Source organism: Spinacia oleracea, chromosome 6, assembly GCF_020520425.1.
Source record: "Spinacia oleracea cultivar Varoflay chromosome 6, BTI_SOV_V1, whole genome shotgun sequence".
NCBI classification, from domain to species: domain Eukaryota; kingdom Viridiplantae; phylum Streptophyta; class Magnoliopsida; order Caryophyllales; family Amaranthaceae; genus Spinacia; species Spinacia oleracea.
This window is the reverse complement of record NC_079492.1, coordinates 135,144,205-135,167,582: the sequence shown is the minus strand read 5'-3', so window position 1 is coordinate 135,167,582 and position 23,378 is coordinate 135,144,205. Positions and strand designations below refer to the sequence as shown.

The 23,378-nt window shown below is 35.1% G+C and overlaps 2 protein-coding genes across 4 annotated transcripts; one reads left to right on the top strand and one right to left on the bottom strand.

Annotated features, from left to right (window-relative positions):
* Window positions 1–1,122: 1,122 nt before the first annotated feature.
* LOC110798138 (prolycopene isomerase, chloroplastic) lies at window positions 1,123–7,725 on the top strand. Its single transcript, XM_022003290.2, has 13 exons — window positions 1,123–1,844; window positions 3,289–3,495; window positions 3,586–3,685; window positions 4,368–4,450; window positions 4,571–4,627; window positions 4,703–4,855; window positions 4,966–5,044; window positions 5,140–5,288; window positions 5,368–5,502; window positions 5,701–5,814; window positions 6,639–6,749; window positions 6,839–6,947; window positions 7,303–7,725. Exons 1-13 carry the CDS (start codon window positions 1,260–1,262, stop codon window positions 7,374–7,376), a joined length of 1,956 nt encoding a protein of 651 aa, XP_021858982.1. The 5' UTR covers window positions 1,123–1,259; the 3' UTR covers window positions 7,377–7,725.
* Window positions 7,668–19,044, bottom strand: LOC110798137 (ABC transporter G family member 22-like). Of its 3 annotated transcripts, none has more exons than XM_022003286.2 (11): window positions 18,877–19,044; window positions 18,354–18,734; window positions 11,433–11,503; window positions 10,676–10,911; window positions 10,409–10,564; window positions 10,129–10,312; window positions 9,709–10,017; window positions 9,278–9,565; window positions 8,741–9,025; window positions 8,522–8,629; window positions 7,668–8,359 (listed from the first exon to the last, which is right to left on the bottom strand). In XM_022003286.2, the coding sequence occupies exons 2-11, from the start codon at window positions 18,727–18,729 to the stop codon at window positions 8,147–8,149; spliced, it is 2,226 nt and encodes a 741-aa protein (XP_021858978.1). In that variant the 5' UTR covers window positions 18,730–18,734; window positions 18,877–19,044; the 3' UTR covers window positions 7,668–8,146. The 3 variants fall into 3 exon arrangements, with proteins under 3 accessions (XP_021858978.1, XP_021858979.1, XP_021858980.1); XM_022003287.2 differs by having other exon boundaries at window positions 18,354–18,731; window positions 18,877–19,017; XM_022003288.2 differs by lacking the exon at window positions 18,877–19,044 and adding an exon at window positions 11,197–11,280 and having other exon boundaries at window positions 18,354–18,407.
* Between the last annotated feature and the right edge of the window lie 4,334 nt (window positions 19,045–23,378).

Genomic DNA, 23,378 nt, shown 5'->3' with positions numbered 1-23,378 from the left:
AGGAACTAAACTACTTGTAACATGATGCTCAAATGGGACATGCTAATATTGATGGTGCTTCAAGGATGACGATGTTGATGTTGGTGTTGGTATTGGGCTTCATTTTCATGGTGCTTGGTGACTGTTGGCAATAGTACAACTGCACGAGAGGAGATCGTGCATGAAAGAGAGGGACTCATGGTGTCATGAGACATAATTTGTATATTCATCATAAGTAAACATATCTTACCATAATAAAATTTTAAATTATTGAAGCAAGCCAACATTTGAGGTCAATGCAATTACACGTACCTTAAACAGAGAAAACGAAGAAGAATAGAAAAATCATAGAACATTAGAACACAAACAAAATATTTAGGCACAAAGAGTGAATTGAATTTAGTGGAAGGAGGTTTTATTTTTTGATGTAGTAGTTTTAAGAGATACTTCAATGGTAAATATTAAAGACCTGCTTGCAATTACAACAACAAAGAATATATATAGCAACAAGCTTACCGTTGTTGGCAAAAAATATTAAGTAGCTTGCAAGCCGTTGTAGCCCAAACGAGCTACAAGCTTGAATTAAAAACCTCCACTCAAAATGTGACATGTGTATAACAAAATTTATTTCATACATTTATTATTTTGGCAAGCTACAATGTATTGTAGGCTTGTAGCTATCGTTGGAGCACCTTGTAGCTAGAAAGTATAATAACTTAAAATTTTGATGTGGCAAATCAAGCTACGATTCATTCTAACTTATCATTGGAGATGCTCTAAGCATCCAGTAGGATTAGGGGGCATGGTAGTGGTCTAGTGGAGGTTAATTTTATCATTTTGATGAAAATGTGTGTTTTTTATTTATTTTTGTGCGTAAGTTTTACTTGGGAAGTTATCAATGAGGGTTTATTTATTCAATTTTAAAAATTTGTGAATTTTTTTTTTTGGAGGGATTAAGGGAGGATTAAGATATTAAAGTAATTTTGGTAGGAGTGTATTGAATTGCTCTATTAAGGATTTAGAGGACTCTTAATGACATTCTTATTATTTTATATATAGGTTTTTAACATCGTTAACTCGTAAAATTTGAGACTCGGCTCGAATTCGTATCCAAGTTAACGAGCCCAGCTTCGGCTCATGCTCGGTCTCGGGCCACTGGTGGACACCAACGGTAACCAATAACCACCAAAATGGCAGACTGAAGAGGGTTGGAGAAATTAACACAAAATCCAATACCCTCCTCCACTTTCAGCAAGTCTGCACCATCATCAGTCATCACAATGCAATTCCTCGCAAATTCTCCACCCCCAATTCTTCAAGCGTCTCCCAACCGCAAAAATTTCCCAATCTCTTGCTTATTTCCTCAAATCAAAGCAAGAAATCATGACTTCACTTGTTTTTCTACTAAATTTACTAAAACCCAGCTCAATTTTCGCTCATGGGGTCGTCAAAGCTCTGTCAAATGTTGTAATTTCAACTGTACAAGTGTGAATTTAGGGTTCTATCGCACAGAAAACGTCATATCAAGTAAAAAAAGTAGGGTTTATTGTGTAAATTCTGTGAAATTGGGTTTTGCGTTTGATGGGATGAATAGAAAAATTGAGGGGAGGTTAAGAGCAGTGATGAATGTAGATAGAGAAGTGGAGAGAGAAAGTGGTGAAGGTAAAGTAAAGGAGAATTATGATGCAATTGTGATTGGGTCTGGTATTGGTGGGTTGGTTGCAGCAACCCAGTTGGCTGTGAAGGGTGCCAAGGTTTTGGTTTTGGAGAAGTATATCATCCCTGGTGGTAGCTCTGGGTTTTATGAGAAATCCGGGTATACTTTCGATGTCGGTTCGTCAGTAATGTTCGGGTTTAGTGACAAGGTTTGTGCCCAATGATTCTTTGTGTACTTATTGTTTTTGGTTTTGCTTTGTGTTAGGTTGTTAGAGAGGGGAGTATTTCAGCATTGGAGATTAATTGACTTTTATTGATGTTATGAGTTGTTTTTACAAATTTGAATGCTTTATTTGTAGAATGGTTAGACAATGAGGCGCCTGTTTCGAGTTTAATGATTATTGTGCAAGTAATGTGTAAGCTGAATTCAAAACAGACATGAAAGGTTATGTTGTGTAATGATGATTTGGTGATGAACTTATTTTGTTGTATGTAATAGAACTATAGAAGAGAGAAATGGACCACCATATGATGCAACTTTAGCAATAAGTATTTTGTCGGCTTATAAGCTTTCACTAGCTGAACAGCAACATACCGGCGAGATAATGGTCATTGTGATCTCAGTAAACATGTGCATAATGTATTAATTTCTTAATCTTATGGTTCCTTGACATAACAGTTGGCCTGTTGTTGATTACTTAAGGAGATTCCTAGGTTCTTTCTCCGTTTAAGTTTAATCTTGTTTTGAAGAGCTTGAGTTCTATGTTCTTCTGACTATCTAATCCATGTAGTTTTTATTTTTTATGGTGGAGTTCATTTTATACGCATACATCATGTTCAAAATAGTTTTGATATAGACTACTCCAATGCAATCCAATATTTAAATACAATTTGCAATCGTGTAGAGGTATGATATAAGATTTTTTCTAATACCATCTTGATGTCAGATTTGCAATTATGTAGAGGTATGATATTTTGCTGTTCTGCTTCTAGTTTGCAACGTGATGCTTGTAAGTGTATTTAACGACAACTATCTTGTATCATCAAGTTACAACGTGGCACTGATAGATACTGTGTTACTTGTTAATCATTCTATCTAGTGACAGCCATTCCTTATTCATCTTCATCGTATCCTATGATGCTTAGACCTTTTTGCCTGCTAAAGCCCAGATAAACAAGGCTCACAGACAGAAGATGGGTTGATGTGTAAAGCTTGCTTGTATAAAGTAACTAAATGTTTTATTTCACTCTTAAAATTGGTTTCTGTTAAGTGAATCCATTTGCAAATGATGATGAATTTGTAATGTTTGGATATTCGGTAGGGCTGTAGGGGGCGGTGTAGCTGTGATCCATTTTGAACTCAAGTTTACGGGATGCTAAATCTGTCATCTATAAATGGAAGTAGTTGCCTCATGGTGGTGGTAGTTAAATATGATGATTTTGCCCCATCCAAACGGTGGTTATTGAGGCATGAGTTAGATAGAAAGGGTTAGAAGGAGAGAAGACAGAAATTCAGGGTAGCTAGAAAGGGGATGGGAAATTTAGTTGTACCAAGTGTTATATGAATTTACGTAGTATGTTGTATTAACCTTTCCATTTGCTATATATATTTTTTTATCTGGTAGCTTTTGTTAATGCCTTGGATATGGACAGGGTAATCTGAACTTAATCACCCAAGCATTGGCTGCAGTAGGATGTAAGATGGAAGTCATACCAGACCCAACTACTGTTCATTATCACCTCCCAAATAACCTTTCTGTTCGAGTGCATAGAGAGTACAGTGACTTTATCACTGAACTGACTAATAAATTTCCCCACGAGAAGGACGGAATATTGAATTTTTATGGGGAGTGCTGGAAGGTCAGTTTTGAGTTATGCTTCTGTGGCTTATCTTGAGCTTGGTTCTTCCATTGTCAGCCATTGGTCTCATTAATAGTATGAATTACATAGATCTTCAATGCCCTGAACTCATTGGAGCTGAAGTCACTTGAAGAACCAATCTACCTTTTCGGGCAGTTTTTTCAGAAGCCCCTTGAATGCTTAACCCTTGGTAAGTACTTACTTTAGATGTTAGCTACAATTTCATTACTTTTGGAAGATAAGTTTAGGACGGTGGAACTATGGATTTCTACCTTCTAGTGACTTGAAACCTCTGTTGGGTTCGGGTGGCAGGTTGAGCGGAAAATGTAATATGCATTGAGTTACTCTAATTTTTTTTATTTCATGAGGAGCGTTTTCCATAGTTTTCATTGTTGTGATAGTTAACCCTATGCTAGTAAAACAAAATTGTAATCTTAATTATGTCCATGGAGTTTTAGAAGAAAGAAAAACATCTTGCCTACATCTTGACCAGGGGCCAGATCCACTAGGTGGCGTGTGTATTTTTTTCTTCTTATTCACTTCTTGATTAATTAGAGTTAAAATTGTGCTTGTCTTTGTGTCTGGTTTTTGAAAAATATAGAAAATTGCTTGCCATGTTAGAAATTAAACTAGGCAATAATATGGGGAAGACAATCTAAGTGTGAATTAAGTGCTGGACTTTGCATTGCTCTTGAATTCATGTCTAAGAAAATATAGTTTTATACCATTATTTTGAAACTTGAAAGCTCTAATGATCTCTCTCTTGTTAAGAACAAATTTGGTGTTTTCCTAGATGCTACTTTTCTTTAAATTCCTTAAAAAGGAAATTGCTCCATGCTTATAGTTTAACATTCTGCTACTTGCATTTGCAGCCTATAATTTGCCTCAAAATGCTGGAGCAATTGCCCGTAAATACATTAAAGACCCTCAATTGTTGTCCTTCATAGATGCTGAGGTAACTCAAGCTACTTTGTCATCTTTAAAGTTCAATCCATTGGCGTGCTTTTTGATTTATAACACATTAACACGAGAATAACAGTTTGATCTGATAGTTAAATATGTGTATCTTCTACAGTGTTTCATTGTCAGCACTGTTAATGCTATGCAAACTCCTATGATAAATGCAAGTATGGTAAGATATTTCATATGTTTTTTCCATTCCATATATTTTTCTTATTTTTTATTCTTATAATATGCTTTATGATAGGTTTTATGTGATAGGCATTTTGGAGGTATCAACTACCCTGTTGGCGGCGTTGGTAAAATTGCCAAATCCCTTGCACAAGGTCTTGTTGATCAGGGGAGCAAAATACTTTACAAAGCAAATGTTAAAAACATCATTCTGGAGCATGGAAAGGCTGTAAGTTCCAACTTAGCTCAAGATACTGGAATATGTTAGTGATAGGAGATTTGAAGGGCTTATTAGAAACTTTGGCTTCGCCTTTATGGCCTTCATGTATAAATTTACAGATTGGAGTGAGACTGTCTGATGGAAGTGAATTTTATGCCAAAACCATCATATCAAATGCTACTAGGTGGGATACCTTTGGTAAGTTTGGGCAAGGAGCTACACTTTAACGTCCTTTTTGATTTAGAGTTTGCAGTTTTACACTCCGTCACATTAACGGAGGTCTTGCACTCTAGGCAAGCTTTTAAAAGCTGAGAAACTTCCAAAAGAAGAGGAAAATTTTCAGAAGTTATATGTCAAGGCTCCATCCTTTCTTTCAATTCACATGGGAGTCAAGGCTGAAGTCTTGCCGCCGGATACGGATTGCCACCACTTTGTTCTTGAGGTGGTAGACAGACATTTTGGAATTGTGGATGCAATTTGAGGAACAAATTAACTAATGGTTTTGTTTCTTTGTCTCTCAGAATGACTGGAAAAACTTAGAGGAGTCATATGGCAGTATATTTTTGAGCATTCCCACCATTCTTGATTCTTCATTGGCTCCTAGCGGACATCACATTCTCCACATATTTACAACTTCCTCCATTGATGATTGGCAGGTGCACTCATGACTATGTAGATTACATCGTCACTTTCTTTTGTTTTGTTTAATTCTTGAGGGGAAATACATATTATCTTCTTTCTCTTGCTTGTTTATGTAATGATCTTTTCCTTCTAAAATCTATTAAGAATGTTTTGAAATCTTAATACACGTAAAGGGTTTGACAAAATCTAAAATCAGGTTTTTAATGTCACAGGGACTGTCTTCAGCAGATTACAACACAAAGAAGGAGCTTATTGCTGATGAAATAATAAGCAGATTAGAAAAGAAACTGTTTCCAGGGCTTAAATCTTCCATATTGTTTAAGGAGGTATGGTTACAGATAACCAGTTTTTAGCAACTCCTTGTATTTAGGGCATTGGTACTTCCATTCTATTTTGTTGCTGCTGTTGGAATTCAATGTTTGATTACTTTGATTATAGGCGCAACCGTACAAGCTTAGTTTTTTTTGTTTTTAGACTGTAATGCTGGTTAAATCTGTGTGCCCTCCCTCCTCTCTGTCGGTTTCCCAGTCAAGTTCATAAATCATCTCCTCTTTTCTGCAATGCTTTCTTCTTGAGTTGGATTAAACTTGTTTGAGTGGTCTGGTCACTGGTGTAACAAACACTTTGAACCTGATTAAGATATTTGACGAGGGACAGAATCACCTGATAAGCATTGTTTCTGACAGCTTTGCAGGTTTAATGTTTCTCTTTACATGTCTATTTTGATTTTTTGCTGGTTTTAAATGTTAAAGCAAGCTAGTTTCTTAAGTTGGAGGCTACAAGTATATCACTTAATAAGGAAAGTTCCCAATTTGGTACCCTAGCTATGACCAAATTTCGTTTTAAATACCTGTTTTTGTTCACGTTCTCATTTTAGTGGCCTGATACGGGAAATGGAATCTTGTTTGACATGTCACTTTTAAACGAAGATTTAATGGCGTTAGTGTGAGATCATTAACGTTTTTTACAGCCTTAGTTCACCAAAGTGGGATTATGAATATGAAAAATACAGGTCCCTCCATCCCTGAATTGGATTTTCTTCATAACTTATGGCATCTAAGTTGGTCATTATTTCTAAAGCTAACCTTTTGTGGGAACTGGAACAATAGATAAATTCATGTCATTCTCTCATTTTGAAATGCATCCGCAGATTGGTTCGCCAAAAACACACAGGCGGTTTTTGGCTCGTGATAGTGGCACATATGGACCTATGCCACGCTCAATTCCTAAAGGATTACTGGGAATGCCATTCAATACGACGGTTAGTTGAAAGTTACACGGTTTGACATTTCATGGTTTTCCACCTGTATCTTGATTTGTGAATGGGGTTGTCTGTTGTCGAATTTGCAGGCTATAGACGGGCTTTACTGTGTTGGTGATAGCTGCTTCCCAGGTCAAGGGGTCATAGCTGTCGCCTTTTCAGGAATAATGTGCGCTCATAGAGTGGCTGCTGATATTGGTTAGTAATTTTCGGGCTTTAGTAGATATTAGACGAAGTTCTGTTACTATCTATATCTAAGCTAATAAATTGCCCCAGAAATGGGAAAATTGACCTGCACCGTTCATTCTTGCATTAAACCTTCCATAAATCTTAGCATTAATTATATATTTAATACAATTTGATTAATTCAGATTGTGAATGAGGGTACTATAGACTATTCTATAGGGGGACACCAAAAGGACATTTACTAAAATGACCTCAAGAGTTCCTTTATAGAATAGAGAAGATTAAAAATGAATTTGGGTTGTTTTTAATTTATGTCCAACATCCATTGCTGACTTGCATTTCCTTAATCTCATTCTTTTGTATGTAGGTATTGAGAAGTCCTCCCCTATATTAGATGCTGGTCTCCTTCGCTTGCTTCGTTGGTTTAGAACATTGGCCTGAATACTCGTATAACTAAAGCATAATTGGGTGCACTGCATGGCTGCATACGTAGGTCATACTTTTTTCAAGTCAAGGTGAAGAAACTTCGAGATGTTATTTCTAAAAATCGGTTCCTTACTGTTCCAGAAGGATGACTGCAGCATCAGGTCTCAGAATCGGTTCATTTTCGCTTTGAATATGCTGAGGTGAAATCACGTGTACTTTTTTTTTTCAGTCCCAGAAATAGTAGTCATTGAACAACTTCTTTTGTTGCTTATACATGATTCTTGTAAATGCACGTGAACCTTAAAGTGTACAAAAAAGAGCATTTACTGTTCTACATATATGAAATCTTTTTCTTCTTTAATAAGCCCAACTAACTGAATTTCAACTGTCTTGCTTTCACTGAATTAGCTAACAGTTTCCCCATGATTTGGATGTAATTACACTAATTAGGAGAACTAACACTAATTTATAGGATAAAGTTGAGAATTTGAGACTGAGATTACCAGAAAAAGAAGCTTAACTCGAGATATTTTGCACATAATCTCTACACTTATAGGACAACTGACATGTAACCACTCTATGCTCTTTGTTGAAGTAATAACTAAAAGTACTTAGAGAACTGCAGTTGGATCAGCATCTTTGCTAGGCTAGCTTTCTCCCATCCTTTAAACTGTTTGACAGTCTGACAATGACATGATTCACCCTCGTAGGCATCTGTTATCGGAGTAAAATGTATTCTGTGTGGCTCCGTTGTCCGATGAATTGATCCGTTGGGATTTAGGTTATCATTTAAGTCGCATTCTCCTAAGGGCTATGTATGCTAACAGTCGGTAGCCAAAGACCATGGCAACCAGAGCACCAACCTCCATTAGGCCACTGTCAAATTTCATCAAATTTCTTGGTCGAACGTGATTCTCATAGTGGACTTTTAGAAGCAGCCTATAGGTATGGTAGTTGAAAGAAAGATAACGGATCCAAGATATGAATACTGGAACTTTCTGCAGAAGAACAATAGTTATCAGTGTCAGTGTAATGCAATTATGTCAATAGGGTTGGAATATCTTCAGTGAATACGGTTATGTGGCCTATTATTTAGGACGGATGAAGTACATTCTTTTCGAATCTAATCCTGTAAACATTAATGCTTATGATGGCCTTACCTTTACAAAGTATCCACCAGCCAACATGAAGGTCATTACTGTTACAGAACCTAGAGTTGTTGCCTTCTTTATGTCCATTAGTGAAGCACCTATTGCCAGTCCAAGTCCCTGCCATTACAGCAGATCATACAAAGTTAATGAAAATGATTCCTAACATATGAATATGATATTGAAGAAATTTGCTGACTGATTGTGGAAGAGTTGATTGAAATGAGATACCTGTGCTGCTACAATGCAAAGAAAAACTGTGAGCACTGTTAGGAAAAAAATCCCAGCGTCAAGCCTTAGGCCTGCCATGAAGTAGACTACTAGCAGGAAGAGAACTGGAAGGACGAGATCAAGTGGTAGGTCACTTGTCGTCCTTGCTAGGAAATAGGCACTCAGTCGATACATGTCAGCCGCTCTTTCTTTTAAAAGCATGGCTCTTTCTTGAGGAAACGCAAAAATCGCTGTAAATACTGGAAAGAAACCCCAGAAAACTGAAATAAAGAAAAGCAGCCCTGCCTGCAAAGGTTGAAAGATTGAAAGATCAGTATCTGGTTAGAATGTCAGTCCCCATTGTAAATATTGACTGAATCCGTTTTTTCATAGACTGTCTAGTGATCTTCATGATATCAGTAAAGCTGTAAAGATCACTCTACATTTTAGGGATATTCTCTTACATATTCACAGAAATTAACCTAACTGTAGCATTTGGAATGTAATTAGAGCAGAAATTAACCTAAGTGTGGCATTTGGAATGTAACTTTAGCATACCTGATCTTCTAACCCCTTTTCGGTTTTGCTATCTGACTGCCACCAAAGACATCCTAGTACAACTGCAGTAGCCAAAACTTGAGTTATCCGCAGCCAGCTAAAATACTCATGTCTTCGCTCTTTGATTCCTCTCTTGAATAGGATTGAATATTGTTGCCACCAGCTTGCTCCCCATTCTCGCTTTGCTGAAGTTAATTTTAACTTCATTTCTTCATTAATCGGTATAGGAACTCCAAGCTTCCTCTTTTCCTTCTCTGCTACCCGTGATTCGTAGGATTCCACCAGATACTGCAATAATGCAATGAAACTTAGCTAGATTAATTTCATTGTTCATAATTTTTAAGTTGTGATTGTACTTTCGGATCATTCTGTATTATATGTGAGGACATTAAATTAATTACAAGTGTGACTGAGAGGCAGGGATGACTTACATCATGGATTACTGCAGCAGATGGTTTACCATGGTTTTTCTCGGTTTCTGGGTCACCTATCTGTACCTTATCATCTAATTCTGATGGTACAGTTACATCATTTATGTTCCCATTAGCAAGGTCTAGCAGGAATTCTGCTGGGTTCATGGATATCAGAGGGGTGCACCCTATGGTGGAGAAATAGTTCATCACTTGCGATGCCTTTCCAAAGTAAAGCAAGCTTCCTTTTCCAAGAAGGATCAGTTTGTCAAACTTGTGAAAAAGTCTGCTTGATGGTTGGTGGATTGTAGTTACGACCGTCTTCCCATCCTGCAAGATTTACCAGATGAGAGGTATGTCAGTGTCAACTGTCCTGTTATCTGAAACTCTTGTTCATTAAGAATTTTGATAAATAATTGGAAGTAGCATTTGTTAGTGTACCTCAGCTATATCTTGCAAGACCTGGATGATCCTTAAGGCGGTTGTAGAATCCAAACCCGAGGTTGGTTCATCTAGGAAAAGAAGGGAAGGGTTGATTAAAATCTCATTACCAATACAAACTCTCTTTCTCTCTCCACCTGAAACTCCACGAACAAAGGAACCGCCTATCATTGTGTCCTGACATCTGCACATATTTATATTTTAGAGAATCAGTAGCTCTCCTTTATAAAGGCACTGGTAGATTCCTGTTTGTATTGACAGACCACAAAATGAAGGTTACCTCTCTAACCCTAGCTCGCATATGACATCCATAGCTCGTTGTTCCTTTTGCTGTTTTGTTAATGTTTTAGGGAGCCGTAGGTATGCAGCATATGTGAGGGTTTCTCTCACAGTAAGGTGAGGGTATAGAACATCATCCTGAGTCACAAATCCTATCCTGCAAGTGTCATACATAAGTTGAATACTCTCATAAAACTTACTCCGTATAATTAAGACTTGATATTAAATTAATTAGAAAATTAATTAATCTACTCGTATATATACTTGCCTGCTTTTCAGGAACTTTGAGTACTGCTGTTCATTATACGTAACTGAACCACCAGCTTTGGGCTGCCTTAACCTTCCTCCAAGCACATTCAAAAGCGTTGTCTTTCCACTTCCTGAAGGACCCATCAGAGCAAGCACTTCTCCAGGACTCACTGAACCTGTAATTCCATGTAAGATTTCTTTCTCTTCTGCTGTCGTTAATCCTTTCAGAACAACCTTGTACGTCACTTCTTTGAACTGCAACATTTCAGGAAATAATCAACTCATATCAGTAACCTTATAATAGTTGCATCAGACTAGTATATATGAAGGAAATTCCGTGTACAAACACAGCCACTAATATAGGGTGCACTCTCGTCACTTCTCTACCCTCCCTACGAGTAAAAACAGTAAAAGGGCATTCCGTTCTAGTTCTATTTCTCCATCTTGCTACTTTGCTAGTTTGTTTAACTAGTAGTTTGTGATCTGATTAGATGTCTTGTACATACTGTCATAGGAAACAAGGTCTGTACAAGACTGAACCTGAGTATGCATGATTTATAGCCATATTCAATGCAATGGGATTCCGTTGATCTGTGTGTAGCTAAAATCTCCAAACCCCGGTCCCTGTTCAGATACATAGGTAAGTGACTAGTGAGTGATAGAATTAATCCACATTGCCTTTTTGTAGCGTAAATGCAGGATGATCTACACCATGGATGCATTATACTGTATGGATTATTAGTGTTAGTATATACAGTATGTTGTTAGTTACGTACCTTTAAATAGATTGGCAAAGTTGGTTCTGCTTCAAGCCTCTTCTTTCGTGTTCCCGCTTCAAGATCTTCAGCTGCAACAACCAAAATGCACTTTCTTTTCAATTTCACTTACTATAACTTCTAAATTTCCTCCCCATCTCCATGTTATGTAATGTAAAGGTTATTGACGGTATAATCTATATGGGGAACTAAAACTAAACATGCTATAGTCATCCGGGTTTTAGAACAAAAGGCGTTCAATCGTTTACAAATTGCATTCATGTTCGAAATCTATGGGGGTGTTTGGTTATAAAAGGTTTGGAGAAAAAAGAGTTTTTTGAGATGAATTAGAGGTTTGACCATTTTAATAAGCTAATTGGAGTGTTTGATATGAGAGGTTTGCAAGAGAGTTGTGGGATGAAAAAGCTAATTTTGAAAAAGATGAGCTTTTTGCATTAGAGGTTTGAAGTAGGTGTAAAATGACAACTTTTATCAACATATATTACTTTATATTAATGCCATCAACGATCATTTTGCACGGTAAACAACTAATAACTAACAGCTAATTTACCAAACACTTTACACAAACAACTAATGCAACCGGTTAATACAAATAGCTAACCAGGTAACATCTAAGCTAAAAACTAACAGTTGATTGTCAAATAGGGCCTACGCATAATTTAACTTTGTTTTTTTCCTAATATTCCAAACTACTAGTATACATGACTTTCAGTTAGATACGGATGGAAATAGTTAGTGCATGTTGCGAAGATTCAAAGTAAAGTAGTATGCTTAACTATTAATTACGGAGTAGATTGGTTATTGCTAATTCCACTAGTTTGTAATTCCAAATAATGAACCAAAAATGAGGGGACGTGTGTAAAGTTTGGGGTTGATTGGGCAAAGTAGGAGTAGCAATATTGGATTTCCATTATTGTTAGTGGTTTCAAATCTCTAACACGTTAAGATGGGGTTTCCCTTTTTCAAACGTTGTTGGGTAGCTACCAAGACGTATACCACTTTGATTTTTGAATGCATGATTGATTGGCTTAATCAGTCCAATTGAAAGACTTGATGAGTGTGAGTTTTTGACATAGACAGATAGCAAATACGAACTTTATCGTTTAGAAATAATAGTCACATATAAATGTAGGAAAAAAAAAGTTGCTAGATGTACTATACAATTATTAAGAAGTCAAATGTTACAATATGAATTAGGAGCTTAGGACGTGTAATAACTATTTATGTACAAAGGTATGATGGATTATTATGCAATTTACTTTGATTAAATTGAATAATTACTAATAATTCTTCCCAATCTTTTTGGAGCTACAAAATTGAACTACGGAGTACTTACTACTTAGTATAAGTAGTTATTGTGCAATTAGGAGTTAAGACTCGTGTATAAATAATCGGTTTAATAGTTTTTTTTTTTTTGGTGCGAATGGGTTACGAGGGCAATGTAAATTATAAATGGGGGCGGGGAGATTCGGACCTGAGACCTATTATACACAAGCCATCAAGTTTTAATCACTAGGCCAAGACATCATTGACATAATAGGTTTAATAGTGAATACTCCATACATGTTTATTTTATCAGAGAAACATTGATGTACTCCAAAATTATTAACTGCACTTGTTAAGTTGACTTACAGAAAATGCAAGAATTGGAAGGTCAGTATTTTGTTGTTTATTTTCAATTTTCCAGCCTTTTCCCAAAAGAAAAAGAAAAAAAACAAAAAAGTCAAAATAAGAGATAGCTGCTTCCATAAAAACAAAAGAGACAGTTGTGAAGATGTACATGTATTTGATGATGATACCCTAACCAATAATTGAATAAAAGCTCAACTTTTGTTTTGATGTGCATAATGTTTATAACATTTTTCATATACGGGGTTATATCGGTACTCATGTATACGAAATATTACTTTCAAAACACGTACACCAATTTTGTGGCCGTAATTGAACTTTGTGTACCTCCACATACAAGGATAAATTGGTATTACATTTTCAAATAATTTCTCCATTCGGGGATTGAAAGGCCAAAACATTTACCTTGGTTTATACGTACTCTGTGGTATCGTACTAAAATTGACGAGTTATGGACGTACTACGACGGACAGTAGTAGTACATAGGCATAGCAAAGGGTATGTCCTAATCAGTACTAAATACTCCGTAGTAAGCAAGAGCGGAATATAACTTTAAAAAACGTACACTAACTTTGTGGCCGTAAATGAACTTTGTGTACTTTTTGCACATACGAAGGACAAATCGATAGTACATCTTTAAACAATTTCTCCATTCGGGTATTGAAGGGCCAAAACAAAATTTGCCTTGATTTATAAGTATCCCGTAGTATCGTACTAAAATTAACGAGTTGTGGATGTACTACGACGGACAATGGTAGTACATAGGCATAGCAAAGGGTATGTCCTAATCAGTACTAAACAGTAAGCAAAAGGGTTTAGCATTAAAATCAAAAAAGGGTCCCTCGATATAAAGACTAGAGGTGGAAAACAAAGGAAAACTTTCCTACTAACAATGACCTTTGTCTTTGTAAGGTTCGCTCTTTATTTTTGTAGGGTAATTCAGGATTTTTATCATTGAAAATAATTCATCAACTTTGACATATCACAAAAACTTTTATTTTCTTTTTTCTTTTTTTTTGTGTGTGGTCCTTGTACGATTTTGCAATTTCTTGGCTATATAAGTTTTGAATGTTAATATTAGGTGCATTGTTTAGAAAAATAACGTGGACAATGGACCCCACTTTGGTTACTATACAGTTGATGATTTCACATTAAAGCATAGTGATGGAGGCTCGTTCATGTATGGTGGGTTGCCATCAATAGTTTCAACTCCCCCCCTTTCTTAATTTCCTCCATTAACATCAAGATCGATCGAGCTCCTATTGGGACTAATCCTTCCTTTAATTTGTGGAACATTGTATTTCAAGTTATGTTTATCTAAACAAACAATGAATCTTAATTGTCGTGGATTGCTACTTTGAATAAACACGGGGTGAACTGAGTCTCACAAAGAATATATGTACTACTACCTCAAAAAAAAGAAAAAAAAGAATATATGTACTACAAGTTTGTTTCATGAAATACCCCTGAGGTTTGCAAAAACGCATCAAATACCCTCGCGTCTTTTGAATCACATAATATACCCCTATTTTTGCGTACTGTTCATGAGATACACCTTTGAGTTAACGGCGTTAGTCTGCCGTTAGTCGCGTTTTACTATTTTGCCCTTAAAACATGTTTTTTGACAAAATTCCCAAAGAAATCTCAACCATTTTCTCTATCTTTTTCTCTCTCCTCTCCGATGTTCTTCCTCCGGCTCTCTGGTCGCCGGCGGCATCCGATCTCCGCTCTTTTTTCGCCGGCGGAGGCCGATCTCTGGTCGCCGGCAAGCCTAACCCACGATTTTGAAGTATAGTGGCTACTACAAATGGGGGCAAGATGTTGGTGATCCTCGTGACCAGATTCCAAACCCAACAGCCTCACTTGCATCATCCTCGTGACCAGATTCCAAACCCAAATTATTTTCTCTCTCCTTATCAAGTAAAGCTCTACAAAGCTTCTTCTCTTTCCTTTGATAATTATAATTGCCCAGTAGAAGGAAGTTTCTCATTGGGTTTGAATTAGGGATGGGTTTCGGGTCTTCTGGCAAGGGATCGACAAATTTCGCCGGATTTTGATCGGTGGTTTGGTTGTGATTCTTGGGTTTGTTGTTGATTAGTTCTTTTGATTACAAATTGGCGTTTGATTTCTAGGCGTTTTTTATTTGGTTTGATTCGCCTGTTGAATGTGATGTGGTTATTGCAGTGCCTGATTCTGGGGTTGTTGCTGCTCTTGGGGATGCTGAGAAAGCTGGTGTGCCCTTTCAAAAGGGTTTGATTAGGTCCCATTATGTGGGGAGAACCTTTATCGAGCCTTCACAGAGGATTAGGGACTTTGGTGTGAAGCTTAAGTTGGCGCCGGTGAAGGCTGTTTTAGAGGGGAAGAGGGTTGTGATTTTGTCGACGATGGCTTGACTGGAGTTATTGCCCCCATTGATGGTGCTTGGGTTCAAGGCCCTAGGTATCGTAAAGCAGATGAAGTTGCTGGTCATTTGTAGTAGCAATTTCAGATAACAACTTGATGATGATGATTTCTACAGTTTTGATTTCTATATACTCTTTGGTTGTGCTTTCTAGTTGAAATTGGTTATATTTCACCCTTGAATTCATCATGACAGTCATGTTCCTTTCTTTTTCTTGTAATTTTGATCTCATTTTATTAGAGTGAGCTAAAGTCAGTTGATTATTAGCACTTCCCTGCTAAGTTGTTGCCCCACCTTGCTGTATCTATGGGATATGAAACTAGTCGGTTATTGTTTTTCTGTGAATTCAAGCCCAGAGGTGATGGTGAACTAATATAGAAATGAACCACTATGATTTGGTTTTCCGATTAATGTTTGTGGGTGGTGATTGTGTAGACGCCCCCCTTTTATTTCCATTGCTGGTCAAACAAAGTGTGATATTTTAGGTGAAAGATTTGAGTGACAATATTTTCTATTATTAATTGCATATCCTCAATCCCCATATTAGGTGAACGATTTATGGAAATCAAATTCTGCGGTTTAAAAATATTTTGGGTATTTGGTGCAACTTAGTTTATAAATAGGGGTATTCTGTGAATTATAAACACGACTTAACGGAGGCTTAACGGAAGGTCGGTTTAGGGGTATTTGGTGCAAACTTGGGAAAAAATAGGGGTATATTATGTGATTCAAAAGACGCGAGGGTATTTGGTGCGTTTTTGCAAACCTCAGGGGCATTTCATGAAAAAACCGTACATATTTTATACACGGATTGATAATATTTCTTGGACTGATTATATTTCTAACTCAATCACTCAAGAGTGATTATATTTCTTGGATAATTAAAATTTTAAACTTAAGCGCTCTATCTGATTTCAAACCGTTAAAAGTTGGTAAATATTAAGAGCGATTTCCTTCAATATTGCATAAAGATTCAATAATTCCCAAAATACGTTACTTTCTAACTTAATTCCCACCATACCGCCCACGTCAGTAAAGGAGAAAGAAAAGTATTTTTTTTCCGGTTCAGCGTTGAACCGCCATCTGAGATGGCGGTTTTGTTTTAAAGCAAACCGCTATCTCAGATGGCGGTTTTGTTTTAAAGCAAACCGCTATCTCAGATGGCAGTTCAATGGTATAAACCGCTATCTGAGATAGCGGTTTCTTTTAAAACAAAACTTTATAAAACCGCGTGGTTTTATAAGCCGGTTTTTCAGATAGCGGTTTACCTCTTTAAACCGCTATTTCAGATAGCGGTTTACCTTTTTAACCGCTATTTCAGATAGCGGTTTATTGTAGATTTTATAAAAAAAAATTAGACCGGCTTTCTTGCTGACATGGACGATAGAGTGGGAAATAAGTGAAAAAGTAGCGTATATTGGGAATTTACGAATCATCAAACAATATTGGAGGAAATCGCTCAAACATTAAGGTGTCCCTTCAAATAAAAAAAAATATTAATCTCCTTTAGTGAAAAAATGTAATGTTTCCTAACACACTCCATAATCTTAATCCCAATGATAGGTAATATGAGCAAACTATTTTCCACTAGTGCATACAGAATACTATTATATAGAGTACTTTTTGTACAATCACTTTAGGGTTTTATACTTTTAATTATTCCACACAGGGATGTTTACGTCTTTCATAATTAAAAATGAACATCCAATCCCATGCTAATAAGAAAAACGAGCGACCCTAGTTTTTGTGCAACTGTTGTTCAAATGTTTTTTTGATTGTATTCCGTATGAAATTATCAAGTCAAATGAATCGAGATTGTTTGGGTTATCAATCTTCCACTTTTTATGTACTATTTGAATCTTTACATTATTTACACTTTTCTTTTGACCTACGGAGTATTACAACAGTATAGAAGTACACCATTAGGACATTCTTAACATTGTAGGGGATATAATCAATCTTTCTTATACCTAATTATAAGATGGCTCTATCATTTATTTGAAAAACGTTTAATTGTAAGTTCTCTTTTATCGTTCATTATTAATCTAAACAAAAAGATAATGTTAATTGTTAAGTTCATCCACTTGTCTTTACCAGAAAGAAAAGAAAGGAACATTGAACAATCCAGGCTTTATTTGAAATATACTTATGGGTAGTAGACTAGTAGCTTGTCACTATCTAAAACCATGCACAACTTGTCTTCTAAAAGCTAGATTAGTTGTATGTTCTAGCATTCTTCACCTATATCTTTCCATTGTTTCCCTTTTACATACGGACTACTATATACTCCGTCCCATATTGTAACTAACTTTTTCATTATGCGCGGTCTATAATGCACTATTTTGACCATTAAACGTTTAAATATCATATTAGTAAAAATTATAAAAAATTGATGTGTAGAAAATTTACATTGAAAAAAATATAATGACATCCCGCAGGTTAATATTTTTCCTACTTATACTATTAATTGCGATCTAAGTTTTTGAACTTTGACCATATAGTAAACATGAGAAACATTATAGAACGGAGGAGGATGTACTTCCCTTTTTTCATTAAGATAGGTGTAGAACTTACCAATCATGTTCCATGGATTATAAGTTCGAGCCATTCAATTCGTCAACTATGAATGCTAGGAGTTTTTTTTGCTTAGTAATCGGTATTATCCAGTTAGAGAAAATGAAATGAGCAAAACTTTTCAAATCAGAAAAAAAATACTCTTACGTATACCTGAATACAAGATAGATTTTATATGTACCTGAATAATTAATTTAGGTTTATATTATAATACTATAAAAACTATATTATCCATTCTAGTACTCAGTAATTAATTATTAAATGACTCAGTTTAAATGAAAGAAAAATAAAAACAAATAAATAAATAAAGGACTTACGGATATCATCGTCACTGAAGGGCTTAGAATCAGCAATATCTTCAGGAGGGACACTAAAGCCAGTGAAGGAGAAAGAGAGTCCCAAGCTAGCACTAGACGCTCTACTAAGGGCAGCCCCATTGCTAAGGTCATCAATATCAAGCTTCAATTGCGCACTCCTTGTTTTCCTAATATGACTATTGTTGTAGTGTCTACTCACCCCTGGAGAGGTTATTCTCCGGCTAGATTTACGCGATCCGTCTGCCGTAGAAGGCACCATACTCCCGTCCCCTGACGGTGGTGATTTCATCGCCGCCATGGCTGCCGCCATTGATTCCACTAGCTGGTCTGATTTCGTCCGGACTAAACCCATGGTGGAATTCACCTTCTCCATCATTGCTACTTTAACATCAAGTGTTAATTAAGAAGTGTCAAGCCATGCACACACATTAATTAAAATGATATATTATAATATATGCATGTAATCTAACATGATGTTACTATAAAAGTATAGTAAATTAAATAAAATGAGAGATTTGTGTACCTTGTTTGGTGAATATTTGGTGGTGTCGAAGTTTGAAAGAAGAAGAAGAGAGGAAAGAGAAAGGGGGAGGTGGTGGTGATCTCTTTGAAGAGGGAAACTGTGACAACTTTAGTGGTGCAACCCCATCCTTTATAAAGGTGCATTTATTAAGGGGGAGGGAGGGGGGGTCCTAGACCTTTACCTTTCAATAACACCCTATAATCTTACCACTTTCTATTGTACACTACGGAGTAACATTATACCAACTTACGTGTATGTAAGTGCGTATGTTAGTATGTATATATAGATTTATAGTATTTCTTCGTTTTTTTTTATATATATATTTACAAATTACAACACATCGTTTTGGTGCGATATTTAATAAAGTGATTAGAGAAGGTACACAGTTAAATTCACTGAAATAAGTTATTAAATCTAGTAATCTGATGTGTCTTTACCTCTTGTCGATTGTAAAGTTGTTTTGGTCGATTTGTTCATTTACGACTTCTCTTTCTTAAACAACGTTTTAGGAAGTGTGTTGCAAGTAAAAGAAACCGACGAAGTATACTTTTATTTTGTTTTCTTGACATTCATCATATAAGATAGTTTCATTGATAAACGACCATTCACCATCTATACTTAATAACATCAAATTTAGGCTCCATTTAGTTAAAAGTTGTTAGCTTTTAATTGTTAGCTAGTTTGTATATATTGTCTTGCTTGTTTGACTATACCCATTTACATTAGCCCGTTTGATTAGGTGGTTTTAATACCTTGTTTGTGTAAAAAGCTAGTGCATGTTTGGTAAATATACAGTAGTTGATACTATGTATTGTTGTTAGTTGTTTTACATATATAGTACTTGTAGCTGATACTAAAAGCTCCTCATCTCGTATGAACTTTTTCTAAATTAGCTTTTAAAACCTACAAATCTCTTTAAATAGGCCGTTAATCGTCTCGTTGTGTCAAATTTGAAAAACCCCAAATAGCTTTTTGAAATAATCAACAAGCTTATTAATTTGCATCAAATCTAGCTCTTTCTACTTAAAAAATATTCTAATTAGGGTCTTAATCAAATACAAATCTATCATAATAAAAATCGTTTTCAAAGAAATCGTTTTTTCCAGCCAGTAATTAAATAGGCCGTTAATCGTCTCGTTGTGTCAAATTTCATCCTTAAATTTAATTTGAAAGTGTCCAATTGTTTGGTATAATTTTCTTGCATCGGAGATGAATATGATGTTTTAATATTCGAATAATTGCTTACTTGTTGCAAAGCAATTGAGTACCAATAATGAACAAATAGTCCCTCCACAGCAATGAAACTATGAAAGACTAAGGTTCCGTTAATTAATTTACGAAAATGATAAATGTCTCAACATGCAACCTTTAAACCGTGCATAATGATGACATAACATGCTTATGTGTCATTATTTAAATTGTAAACTAAAATATTTAACTTATACAACCTATTATACAGGTTACGAAAAAAGGTTGGAAAATCTTAATATTCTAATTTGTTTCTTTCTTCATATCGACTACCTTATTTACATATTTTTCATAGTAAAAATATTGCAGTAAAAAGATATTCTGATGACGCATAGCTTACGTGGCGCCTATATATACCAAACAAAATCTTCAACACGTAAGATTGCGTTAACTAAATGTTGTTACACTTGCGACCTTTATCACCACCCTTTGTTTTAACAGAAAATACTTTTAAAGAAAAACAAATCAGGGGAAAATATAATTATAAAATAGTTTTCTTTGTTTATTTTCTTACAAAAAAAAAGGTAGAAAGAAAGAAAATTTAAGTGGAAAGGAAATGATGATAGGAGGATATAAAAAGGGATAAATGCATGTATTGGAGTAGGGAGAAAATGTGACATTCTTTCCTTACACAATAGGAGTACAATTATATTGTAATACAAATAACAGAATATTGGTTTTTCATTCTTCTTATTTCTTCTTCTTCTCCTTTATAAGTGCATCATATGAATTAAAAACTAAGGGGAAGTATTTACATTTAAAAAAACCATCCCACAAAATTAATATTTTTTTTTAGCTTATCTAGCTTTTATATTGGTGTCCCTTTTTTGGGTCTCCATTAATTAATACTTAAATAATATTCCTCTCAATATATATTTTAATAAATTAGTTATAATTGACTAACTCACTTACTAGCCATTGACTCCAAAAATCTGGACTAAGATATGATGAATTTCCAATCAATCATAATCAAGAACTAGGGCCATCCATGTCGTACACGTGTTCGGACAATTAAAAAGAGTGTTGGGTGTATGTTTACTCATCATAATCGATCCTTGGTTGTCTTGTCAAACTCATTAAGTTGGAAAATCCACTCAATCAACAATATATATAACGGTAGCCCCTTTTGAAATTAATGTCATTTAACTTTATTATAATACTCTAATTAAATATTTTGCCGCCTAATTATCAAATTGAGACAAAAGAATGAATTGAGTAAGTCCAAGACATGCAACTCACTCTTACGTTGCATGCATAAGTTTGTGACTATTATCGACTTTGGAATTGAATCATCACCTAAAACAATTACCTTCTAACTAGGGAATTTGAATCAATTGGACTTTAGCTTAAAACTAGTTTATGTACGACTTTTCGGTTTTTTACTATCAACTTCCCTTTTAGATTTGGGAGAACGATCGGCTTATATTGTTTGCCGATTTTAATTATGACCTTTGTCATTTTATGCATATATTTGGCATTATCAGTTTCAAATCATCTTTAGCGTCATGCTTTCATCATATCTTTTACTATTTTTATCAATTGAAATTAATGTATACTCCGTATATTACTATAAAAAAACAAGTCCATTGATTACAGGCTCAAATCCACCTTTTGTGAAAACCATATGACAATGTATTTGGACCCGTCATAATTAAGCCCATGAAATCTGCTAACAACCCTCTTTCAATTGCCTTGTGCGGTAGCACTAGTTAATTATAATTAGCTCTTAAGTCCGTTCCAAGAACGGACAGTTAGTGATTTTTTTTGGAGGGCTAGCTTGTATTTGAGTAGGAATATATGATTTAAAAGAGGTGAGAAATTTGAAGGTTAAAAGAATATACTTCATAAAATTAAATTGAATGATGAAATTAATATTAAGTGTTAAAGAAAGAGATGAATTGGAAAAGATTGAATAATGATATATGAATTAAAATTGTAAATAGATGTTGAATGGAAAATATGAAGTGGAAAAGGTGCTAGAGTCAAAATGATGAATTAAAAAAGGGATGCCACATGTCAAAAAATGATGTATGAAAAAAGGAGATGCCACATGTTATCTATAGATTTATGGTTTTGCTTTTTAAATACTAGGTATAGACTAGGTATAGATGACCCAATTCATAACGGGATTATGGTAAATTATCCTGTCATAATTGATGTTGTGACGGGAAATCTAGCTTGTTATAATACTTCATAATAATTTTTCTTGTACTGTTTATAAGGACGGTACAATTTGTATAGTTATCGACTTATCGTGGCCTTATTACGGAGTATAAAGATTGCATCATATTACAAAAACTTGTACATACCAACTTTATACCAAATAGTTATATTTTCTAAGGAAATAATTACAAATGGTGAGCAAATAGTTATGTTCAATAATTATACTCAACTAAGTATAGTTATACTCCGTTCTTTCTAATCATAACGTATATAGCGATTTTATGTGTATGACTGTCCCAAAAAAACCCTACTCGCATCTTATTTACAACCTCAATGGAGTAAGATTATAGAATAACTACAACACAAACGGACCAAGAAAATTAAATAGAATTATTCCATTTAAGCTAAGCTTCATAATTCCATAATGTATAAGTGTGTCTGTGTGTAACTTGCATGTGTAATTTAATTTCTAGAGTACGTACGAATTGAAGTATTTCTCAAGCCAATATGCTTGTCTCATAAAAGGATTTGGGTTGATTGATTAGGTTTATTTTGTGAAGGCTAATTAACTTTTTTTTTGTAAAGGCTAATTAACTAATTAGTATGAAGTTGGTAATTACAACGTGTCGAGTGAATATGGAAGGGGTGGGCATGACCAACTGTCCACCAGCAACAGACAAAATAAAATGTCCATCTTTGAGCTGGTTGTTTTATTTCCACAGCCACTCACGCACCATATAACTTCAATTTTAACAATGATTGATGTCTTGGCCGAATGAGGATGTATTAAATATTAGTTGAATACGAAAAGTATGTTCTATTTGGTTCGACGAAGGCAAGTTTTAGTTCATTATTTCTCCTTTTTTTTTAAAATATATATAGGCTTAATATTACATAGAATAAAGAGTCATTACACAATTATATACCACAAACTAAGACTTTTATAGACCATTACACAAACTAAATTAACACGATTCACAAGATTACATAACGAAACGGAAGAGTGCTCCTCTTGTTTTGGTCCGGAAGGCATATCCAATAATTTCTCCAAATGTAATACGGCTGTTATGATTGTGGTAAAGTGATGGAAT

Coding starts and splice junctions, on each gene's coding strand:
- LOC110798138 (XM_022003290.2), top strand. CDS start 1,260: ATGCAATTCCTCGCAAATTCTCCACCCCCAATTCTTCAAGCGTCTCCC. Junction 1,845..3,288: donor TGTTCGGGTTTAGTGACAAG/GTTTGTGCCCAA, acceptor GGATATGGACAG/GGTAATCTGAACTTAATCAC. Junction 5,503..5,700: donor CCTCCATTGATGATTGGCAG/GTGCACTCATGA, acceptor TTAATGTCACAG/GGACTGTCTTCAGCAGATTA.
- LOC110798137 (XM_022003286.2), bottom strand. CDS start 18,729: ATGATGGAGAAGGTGAATTCCACCATGGGTTTAGTCCGGACGAAATCA. Junction 10,313..10,408: donor TGCGAGCTAGGGTTAGAGAG/GTAACCTTCATT, acceptor AAATATGTGCAG/ATGTCAGGACACAATGATAG. Junction 9,026..9,277: donor AAAAGGGGTTAGAAGATCAG/GTATGCTAAAGT, acceptor CAACCTTTGCAG/GCAGGGCTGCTTTTCTTTAT.